At 38.2% G+C, this 10,164-nt stretch overlaps 1 protein-coding gene across 3 annotated transcripts; it reads right to left on the bottom strand.

Annotated features, from left to right (window-relative positions):
• Positions 1-3,395: 3,395 nt before the first annotated feature.
• On the bottom strand, positions 3,396-8,935 carry LOC149211167 (putative disease resistance protein At5g05400). 3 transcript variants are annotated; one of them, XR_016252991.1, is made up of 2 exons: positions 5,822-8,935; positions 3,396-4,228 (listed from the first exon to the last, which is right to left on the bottom strand). XR_016252991.1 is itself a non-coding variant. In XM_089396945.1 (1 exon), the coding sequence occupies exon 1, from the start codon at positions 8,876-8,878 to the stop codon at positions 5,930-5,932; it is 2,949 nt and encodes a 982-aa protein (XP_089253071.1). In that variant the 5' UTR covers positions 8,879-8,935; the 3' UTR covers positions 5,617-5,929. The 3 variants fall into 3 exon arrangements, 1 of the variants encoding a protein (XP_089253071.1); XR_016252990.1 differs by lacking the exon at positions 3,396-4,228 and adding an exon at positions 4,235-5,038; XM_089396945.1 differs by lacking the exon at positions 3,396-4,228 and having other exon boundaries at positions 5,617-8,935.
• Between the last annotated feature and the right edge of the window lie 1,229 nt (positions 8,936-10,164).

Below are 10,164 nucleotides of genomic sequence, written 5' to 3'. Positions count from 1 at the left end.
GGTAGGAGTGAATGCCTGCCTTGCCTAGACAGAGACCATCGGTGTGTAATTCGAGGTGGTGTGGTTTTCCTTGAAGAAGGATGATGAGGCATTTGGTAGGAGTGGTAATTTGAGGTGGTGTAGTTTTCCTTGAAGAATGATGATGAGGCATTTGGTAGGAGTGAAACCCTGCCCCCTAGATATAGACCATCCATGGGTAATTGGAGGTGGTGTGGTTTTCCTTGAAGAAGGATGATGAGGCATTTGGTAGGAGTGGTAATTTGAGGTGGTGTGGTTTTCCTTGAAGAACAATGATGAGGCGTTTGGTAGGAGTGAAAGCCTGTCCTTCCTAGATATAGACCATCAATGGGTAATTCCAGGTGGTGTTGTTTTCCTTGAAGAAGGAAGATCAGTGAGTTTGCATTCATGGATAGCAACCAATGACGACTATTCTCACTGCTATTTTGACGAGTTATGATAGGTTTTGTCACTGTGATTATATGTTAAATATTTTTACTTTTTAGATATATATTTTAGTCAATTTTTTTTTGTATTTAGTAAAAATTTGTTAGAATTATAAATACTAGATATATTATTTACACAATCCGATTACATAAAAAAATTATTTAAAACAATCTTCTATTCTTTCACATTTTGCTTTAAAAATAATAATATTATAAATAACAAATCCTAAAATCTCAGAGAAATTCCATCCAATCTCATGACATCATTATAACAAGACCTTTTAATTAAGCATACCAAAAAAAATTAACACAAACAACTATATTCCCTTAACATTATAGCTAACCACTCTCGTCTCTCACGGCAACTAACTATATTTTAGTCTAATGCTTTAAATAGATATTTGCTTTTGATTGTAATGTTTAAATAGATATTTGCTTTTGACACCTGAAATCAATACAATGACAGTGTGGTATATACACATATTAATTAAAAAATAAAAAATTTGCCATCTCCTGTGCCATTTGGTTTCTCCACATTTATACATAAGATAATATTATTCCTTTGGTAGTTTCCACAGGAACCTTTGTGTTGGTTGTTATTTATTTGATGCACAATCTGTATATTTGCATCTCTTCTTGTTGGTCGTTACTGCTAGATGCACAATCTGTATATATTATCAAACTTGAACTCTTGCAAAGTATGAGATTAAATTATCTAACTTGAACTCTTGCAAAGTATGAGTAATGAGCATTCTATGAGAGGATTTTCCCTCGGCAGAGAGAGATCTTCCTATTTGAAAATGTGTAATTCCAACCCTTTGAAGTTTGACCAAACAGACAAATCCAAAATGGGTTCCTTATGCTTAATCAATCACCATATGATTGGATTGCTAGATTTCTCATTAATCCACACGTACAAATTTTCATCAGGTGGGGAAGAATGAGCAGGATGGCAGTCTGAGAGGACAAAATCAGCAGAAATCTATACAAGTCACAGATATTCGAAGCTCTGCCCAAGGTGCTGATAAAAATCAACTGGACAGTGGGAATGGTAATTAGGTGAGTAGTAAGAATGACCCTATTCCTCTTCTCTCTCAAACGCATAGGAAATTCAATCCTACAAGTATTACTGGTTTTGATTGCAATAAAAGGAAAGGGGGTTGTAATCAAATTCCAAGGGAAATAAGAACAGAAAGAACCCAAGTTGAGAGAATTGGTAAAGGTCAAAACCATTTTTCAATACATTGTCCTTCATATTTGCAAATAGAAATGAATTTCCCTACAAGCACTAATTGGAAAGCTTTAATGAATAGTGAAGAATCCAACGTTGGTAGTGGCCAAAATGCCTATCCATTACATTAATCTATGTTGAGGAAAATGCCCATGAATATGAATTCAAATTCGGCACCTGTTAATCAGAACCATTATGAAAGGAGAGGGGACGCTGAGAGTTTTCAAATGGGTGGGAGCTACATCCAAAATCACCCTCAGCTGCGTTATTCTACTATTAGACAGTTGCCTATGAAAACTAACAACACAAGCAAACAACCACCTATAAAGCCTGTAACTTTGACAGCAAATAACAGTTCACCGGCTATAGTGAATGCACGGTATGGAGGTGAAATCAGTGCTAGGGCCAAAGAAGAAGAGGGGATCTTGTAGGATTGGTTATAGTCAAGTCAGAGTGTGCAAGTGAAAGCGCAGACGGCGCCAAAGAAGAAAAAAGGAATTCTGTAGGACTCGTTAGAGTGAATAAAGAGCATGGAAGTGAAATTATTGCCGGGGACAAAAGGTTTCTGGTATCAAGACTCAAGTACCTAATGTTGATCAATTAAGATCTGATCTTGCTATGAATTTGAGTCGTTTCAAGGAGCTGATTGTGCTTGGAATAGGTTCCATGCTACAAACTGCTGGTAATTTGTGTCTTAGGTTCCATGCTACAAACTGCTGGTAATTTGTTTGCAGACACAGAAAGATATAGAAGAAAACACAGGTATGGTGTAAAAGAGGCATATGTTGTTCGTACCACTAAAGAGAATACATCTTCTTTGAGTCCAATCCTTTCCAAAGTTTTGCATCTTCTTTCTGTTTCAATTTAAGCTTAGCATTCACATTGTTCACATGTTGCATTTTGGTCTCTAGAATGCGAATTTGTTCTTCTGACTTCTCCAACTTTGAGTTATGATTGGACTGCTAGATTTCTCATTAAGCAACAAGTACAAATTTCCATCTACAAACAAAATATCCAGAGCAATGGGGCATTGGTCCCCAAAAATGGTGGAACCTCAATTTCATAGCTAGACAGATTAAAAAACCCAATACCAGTAACAAGGCGCCATAACAGTGGATTGACACCTCCTTTGTAAACCACAGGAAAAGGCCACACAACACCTACAATGACCCCATCGATGAAAACCATAACCTCTCTAAAAGGCCCACTACCAGGCGTGCAACTCAATTTGTTTGCCTCAATATACACATTGCGGGGATTGGAGTACCCAGAATCAAGAAATAAAAAAAACTCTAAAACAACCTTGTAAGCATTAGATGGTATTTGCAATGACTTTAGATGGTATTTGCAATGACTTTGAATGCATATGAGATAAATTTATCTGAAACCAGGAAACGAAATAGATACATGTCAACGTGCACGATAATTGACAATGTGTCGAGGAAACGAAATAGATACATGTCAACGTGCACAATAATTGACAATGTGTCGAGCAGTGGATAATTAAGGCTTCAAAGATTAGGTCATGTTGCACAATAATTGACAATGTGTCGAGCAGTGGCACTATGACCTTTCAAACGCATTTTCCCGCTAATTTCGGATGTTTAATCCAGATTCATAAATTCCTTGTAAAAATGTAAAGCACAACTATGCTGACTTTTTTTTTCTTTTTTTCCTGAGTATGATTCATTGGTAGACTCTGTTTAGTCTCATTTGTTACATACATTGGATTGTGATAATGATACTTGTGGCCACTCAAAGTCTTTCCATAGTCGACCTTCGTGTACATCAGGAAGTCTCCACTTCATCAACAATTCAAGCAGGAACATACAAGGCAAGTCACTCTGGAACTCATGACCATCCAATGTTATTTTTAGATGTTTTTAATGGATCTTTTAATTTCAAAGGAATCTTGAATGAAGTGTTCGGAATTTTTGATAAAAATCGTTTGCGGAATACGGTGTTTCAGCAACGCAGTTTCGTCAATTGCTAAATGCAGTGTTTCAGCGACGGTGTTTCAGCGACACTCTGTTTTTAACCCAGCTTAATAAAAATATATTTTCTGAAAAGTTGTACACTGCTGTGTGTAAATTTTCATTCTTTCATACGCCTTGCTGCATATTGCAAGAAAAAAAAAAAACTATCTCTACTGTGAATTACAAAGAGAACTCTGTCTCTGTTTCTGGTCAGCTCATATTACACAGATAAAAACATTACATTTCATATACAGCAACCAAAAAAAATTGCGTGTACTGTAAAAAATCTACTTGAAATTTTTATGACAAGACTAGAAATTAAAAACAAGGTATGGGCGGCGGACGAATAAGTTTAATTCCTGAAATTTCTGGATAAGTTTAATTTCTGAAATTTCTGGATGTTGCGGTACATTCTCCATATCCACAGTAAAACCTGGTGTTTACTATTTTTACCAACTGTGATAAATTACCACCATTCCGTAATAAATCGCTGTGTAATGGTGAATTCAGGCAAGGACTGGTGCTGCAGCTGTTTAATGGCGGATACGTCATTGCAAGGGTATGGCAAAGGACTGGCCCTGCAGTTGAAAATAATATTTCAACATGAAAGAGGAAACAACCCTCTCCAATTTCAAGAAAATAATATAATATTTAGTAATTTCCTAATTTCCAGTTAATAACTTTCTAATTTCGAGAGATTTGGGATCACAAGTCATTCATAAGATTTTATGACAAGGATTTGGGCTTGATTTGTAAAGTCCACTCCAGATGTTATTGGGCTTCAGGTGCTCATGCGAGAACTCTTGAAATGGAAGGCAATTGAAGGCGTTGGTTTGCACTCTTTTGTCGCCTCCCTCGTCTTACATGCTACACAATCTGAGCACACCATCTTCGATGAATTCTCCAAGCACAAGAATATTGAAAGTAGGTGTGCCTTGGAAGAACGCGTTCATGGAATTCGTCTAAATAGAAAAAACAGAACAAACTTCACTGTCAGGGAATTTTGCGTGAAAGTGTTTGAAGCAGCCATTAAAACACAGCCAGGGATTTCATATTTTGGTGGGAATCCATCTTCATAGCAGGAAACGCTTGTCCATGAACATGGGGAAGAAGGATCTGCATTTCTTTCCGATGTAGAAGATGACCGGACGAGTTGGATAAGCCATCTTGGGATGCAGCAGAGGGATTTGTTCAGAGGCCTTTTCAGTGGACATGGCGTTGTGTGTTGCAGAGAGGAAAACCCAAACCAAATAAAAAAACTCAACTCCTGAAAACCGAAAACCAGTAGCATCAATTCGTACAGAGGTGGCAACAAGGTATGAGGGCCCAACGTCACTACTGTCGTCCTCAACGACACTTTACATTTCAACCACACTTTACATCTCCACCTGTCAAATTTTAATTTATGAGGAAAATGAAAATAGAAATCTCTTATTGGCTAAAATAAACAGTCTTTGCTCACCCAAAACCCGCAGAGAGAATTCCTATTGGCATAAAAATATTGAATTTACTAGATTCTAATAATTAAAATACCAGAGATTAAACATACAAAAGACACACTTGATAATACGAAATTACATACTTTATTATTAAAACATCTTGTATACCTATTCAATTTATAGGTATATGATTCTTCTTGGACATACTAGATCCAAGAGACTATTGACAACTCATGAACTTGACCACTCATCCTTATCAACTTTCTAACTTTTCCTTCGCTCTTTCTTATGCTTTTATTGTATTTTCTTTCTGCTTTTTCACCTTTCAATTTTTAATGGAAAAATAGATTTGCTTCAGTACCAAAGATAAATAACAATACCACCTCAAATGTACTAACTGTTAAAAAAACCAACTCATAAACTCTGGCAACTATGAAATACAGCTAGATTGACAACGAAAACAACTAAATGGTCGTTGGAATTACTCCTCGAATACTAACTTCTAATTCTCATGATAAATTTTCTGGTTCCCATTTCAAAAACATTTAAGATATTCATTAAAGAAATCAATGCATATTTGATAATGGCACATTTTTTTTTTCATAATATAACACTAAGAATTGAATCTTGATCGTACTTTAACATGATCTTGCTTCCCCGTAAGAAGGAGATAATAGTTTGCAGTGAGCGTAAAAGCAAATTTGAAGAGTCAGTCATGGAATAGGAACTCACCAGCTGTGTGAAAGTGAAATGAGTGGCAAATCAAAACCATGTATGGGACTCGAATCAAATTGAAGATCAGGCATTGAAAGCAAGCCAGGGCATCTCACATAAAAAGCATTATGGGTAGTACCATGAGGGACAACACCATGACCATGGTTTCGATGGGAAGACCCGTTTGCATATGCTTGAGCAACCCATCCCATCTTTATGGCGGTGCTCATCAATCGACTTCCTCAGTATCTCTACGTGCTTTTCTCCTTCCATTGCTCGAACCGCAGACCATGCTTCGCTACCTTCTTCTTCAATAGATTCGAGTATTAAGGGACTGCCATACACATGCAGTTCCCTCAGATTCTGTAAATTTTCGAGTCCTGGAGGAATGGTCCTGACGTTGGAGCAAAAGACTAAGCCCAATTTCTTCAACAGAGGCAGAGCCCCATCCCTTATTGGGGGAAAACTCTCAACTCCATCGGTTTCCTCCAACCAGAAACTTTCTAGGCGTGGAAAGGCACCTGCTTCTCCAAAAGCATCGGGTAACTCTTTTAAAGACGAGGATTTAACTATATCCAGCCTCCTTAGCCATTCAAGCTTTTCCAACCCTGCAGGGATCTCCTCCAGTTGGGGACAATCTCTTAGTATTAGACAATTTAGCAGTTGGAAACCACGTATCCACGATGGGATCTTACCCAAAACGTTAGACTCCACAAAGAGACTGCTTAGCTTTACCATACCTCTCATGTCCTCTGGTAATTCCTTCATATGTGACATCCTCAGGATGAGAGTCCTCATCTCTGTCATGTCGCCCACTACGCCATCTGTAATTGGCTCCTTCGAGCACTCTAGCGCCAGCCATTTAAGGTGCTTCAGAGGGTGTAGATCCTGGAAGCGAGCACGAGCACGACCTCCCATCGGATCACGCAGAAGTTTTCTCTGTGGTGGTGTTGCTTGCGGCCAGGTTTTCCAGCATCTTTCCATTTTCAGATATTGTAGCGATGTCAACGCGGAGATCCCACAAGGCATGCACTTCAACTGTTGACAGAAACTCAAATCTAGATATATCAAACTTGTCATCTTACCTAACTCATAAGGCAACTCACTCAGCTGGTAGCATTCGGACAGATCCAGTATCTCGAGCTTCTTCAAACATGTTACTGAATCTGGCAGCTTCACTATTGGCGATTTTGCTAAACGAAGGAAGACTAGATGCTTCAACGCGCCAAAGTTATGAGGCAAATTTTTTATGGATGTCCCTCCCAAATCAAGAAGTCTAAGAGAGGTGAGAGTCGTGACCACTCTTGACGGAACATATTCCAGAGATATGTTATCCGAAAGTAACATCGCCCGCAGACCCTGACCTCGGTATCCATTAGGTATTGACCTAAAATTGTTGGCCCTCAGAGAAATCCTGGTTTTACGGGTGCAATGTTTCAATGGGAATTCCACCAAACCTTTCCCCGCTCTGAAACAACAATTCTCTTCCTTCTCGGCAATTTGCAGCGCTAGATGATGTAAAACATCATGCACAGAGAAGATCACCACCTGTCCATCAGCATCCTTAATACTAGCTTCGATCAGACATCGATCCACTAAAAAGTTAGCGTAAGCCCTTCCAACTTCTAATGGATCTTTACCATCTTCCGTGGGAAGAAGGCCCTCTCCTATCCACAAGTTTATCACATCCTGCACATACATTTCCTCGTCCTCTTTGAAGGTGCCCAAGTAGAGAAAGCAGAGCTGCAAAGGTAAATATTGCGAGGTGCACAGCGCGTCATAACTCAATCTCAACCGATTGTAGAGTTTCTTCTCTACATGAGGGTCCACTTTATCCGCATTTTGCAACTTCTCCAGAGTCAGCCGCCAATCTGATGGCGCAGTGATGCCCGCCATGGCTGCTCCTATTACTTTGAGAGCAAGCGGCAGCCTATCACACTCCCCACAGACATCCCGGGCAATCTTTTCGATTCCAACATGTGGAGTGTGCTGATTACCTACAAACGCATGAAAGCAGAAGAGGCTCCAGCTCTCATCTGCAGACAGACTATCCATGGCAATTTGGGTACCCACTCTCATTTTTGAAAGGACTCTTCGATCTCTTGTCGATACAACGATCTTGGAGCTGTCATACATCTGATCGTCCGGTACGCCCAACATCTCCAACAGATTTTCACTGTCGTCCCAAATGTCATCTAAAAATAGCAAGAACCTCCTGCTGCTAGTTTTTTGATAAATCCATCTCTTGACATCTTCTTGGCTCCATCTCACGTCAAAGCCCTCACTTAAATGGAGGTCTATCTGTCTCCCAAGGTTATTGCGTAGATTTATGATTGACAAATTTTGGGAAACTGTCAACCACAGAATCAAATCTTTCTCAAAGTGCTGTTGCACTTGCTTGTCATTCAAGGCTCTCTTGAGGAGCAGAGTTTTTCCAGATCCACCCATGCCAACAACGCCTATTCTGGATGTCGCAGAGGCTGCGATTTCGTTATCATCTGTTAGCAGACGTTTAAGGGTTTCGAATACCTCATCTTGTCCCACGATGCACGCCTCTTGAATTGGCTGCTGCCTGTAACTTGCAACGCTTGGCGGCCTTGTTGGAGCAATTGAAGATTGGCTCTGAGCAGCTTCATGGCTCTGTATGTTTTGCAGTTCAGAACGGAGTTGTTGAGTGAATCCAATCAAAGGCAGTCTTTCCAGATGACTCTGCAGGTTGTCAATACTCTTCCTGATCTTCTTGCTCAACAAATATCGAGATACTATATTATATGCTGGAACTTGACATTTATCCACTATTTTGATTGCATCTTCCATAATTCTCTTCAATGTTTGAAGCCAGTTGTTGACTGTAACGGGTTCAATCTTGTTAACTAAATCACTCTGAGACTGACGAATAGCTATTCCATATTGTTGAATTTCCATGTTTATAGGCTGAATCTCCTGCACTAAATTTTCCAAAACACTCAACTCTTTTCTGCAACAAAGAGCAATCTTGATGTGCCCCTCTATTACTTGAACCGCCCTATCAATAAGAACGCCTATTGATCCAGATACAAATCCAGGATCTCCCATATTTTCTCCTTTCTCTCGATGATTTTGGTGCCGTGATCTTGCCTAAAGCTAGACGTTAATATAGTCTAATTAACCACGAAAACGTGTGGGGCAATTATGAATCAACCGGGAAATAGTTACACCATGAATGACATGACTGGTAGGTATGAACGATACCAGTCTGAATAGTAGGTGTGAATTTTAGGTGTAGTCATAGTTTCTTAATCGAAAACATATGAGATGAGAATGATATGTAATTTTCTAATGGTATGTGTTTTTCTAATAGTTAAATTATAAAATTTAAATGTGTATTAGGTTGTTTAAATTTTAATCGAAGAGTTGAGAATTTCACGAAATAAAAATTGTTCTAAGGATATTTGGCTAAATCTAAAATTGTATAAATAAAAATTGTTCTAAAGCTATTTGGCTAAATCTAAAATTGTTTTAAAAGTTCTTTAGCTAAATCGAAAGTTGCATAATAGATATTTGGGTAAATCTAAAGTTGTATAAATAAAAATTATTTTAAAAAATCTTTACCTAAATCGAAAGTTGCATCATATTAATGAGAACATTAAATAGATCATTATTCTTTTATTCAACATTACAACTAACCTCAACCAAAATTCAATATAGTGAAAAAACAACATGTAATTTACTTTACAAGTTTAGTGATATAAAAAGGCCATTTAACCTTTACTTGTTCTAACTCAATTTACAATCTTTGATTGTTCTCTGGCTTTCCAGTTAATCAACGTAATCATCTCATCTATCATTTTTACTTACTTAGCATCTAGGTTTACATAGGAGTCTCCTTTGGATCTCTTACATTTCTAACTCATTATTTAATCTTTACTTGTTCTCTAGCTTTTGATATTAACAACGTAATCATCTGATCCGCAAAATAGAAGAAAAAGAATTATCTACTATAAAAAATCCCCTCAGAGATATGTTTGCATCTTGTTCTAGTCGTGTGTTAAACCAAGCCGAACTAGAATATGAAGAAACACAGCCATCTGCAAGATGGCAACTTCCTAGCATTGCTGCATCAGAAGTTTATTTAGATCTGTCTGTATTTCACTTAAAAGTTGCTACTAGAATCAATATTAAAGAGTCAATAAGCCAAATCCAAGAAAACTCTGACAGTGTACAGTCTATCCCTCTTCTTGATCCAAAGCAATTACAAGCTGAAGCAAAAAGGCTTAAAACCAAATATTTACATCTGGGATGTATTAGAATCGGCATAAATCCTCTGACCCATCAAGGCCTAAATACTTTTGTGTTAGCCACTGTCAGAGATTTAACCCATA

This window comes from Pinus tabuliformis, chromosome 1_2 (assembly GCF_031772625.1).
Source record: "Pinus tabuliformis cultivar Carrire ecotype Pingquan chromosome 1_2, CPIR1, whole genome shotgun sequence".
Lineage (NCBI taxonomy): Eukaryota > Viridiplantae > Streptophyta > Pinopsida > Pinales > Pinaceae > Pinus > Pinus tabuliformis.
This window is presented reverse-complemented; position numbering and strand designations above follow the sequence as displayed.

Bases quoted from the DNA above. Each gene is read 5' to 3' on its own strand.
- LOC149211167 (XM_089396945.1), bottom strand. From the start codon at position 8,878: ATGGGAGATCCTGGATTTGTATCTGGATCAATAGGCGTTCTTATTGAT.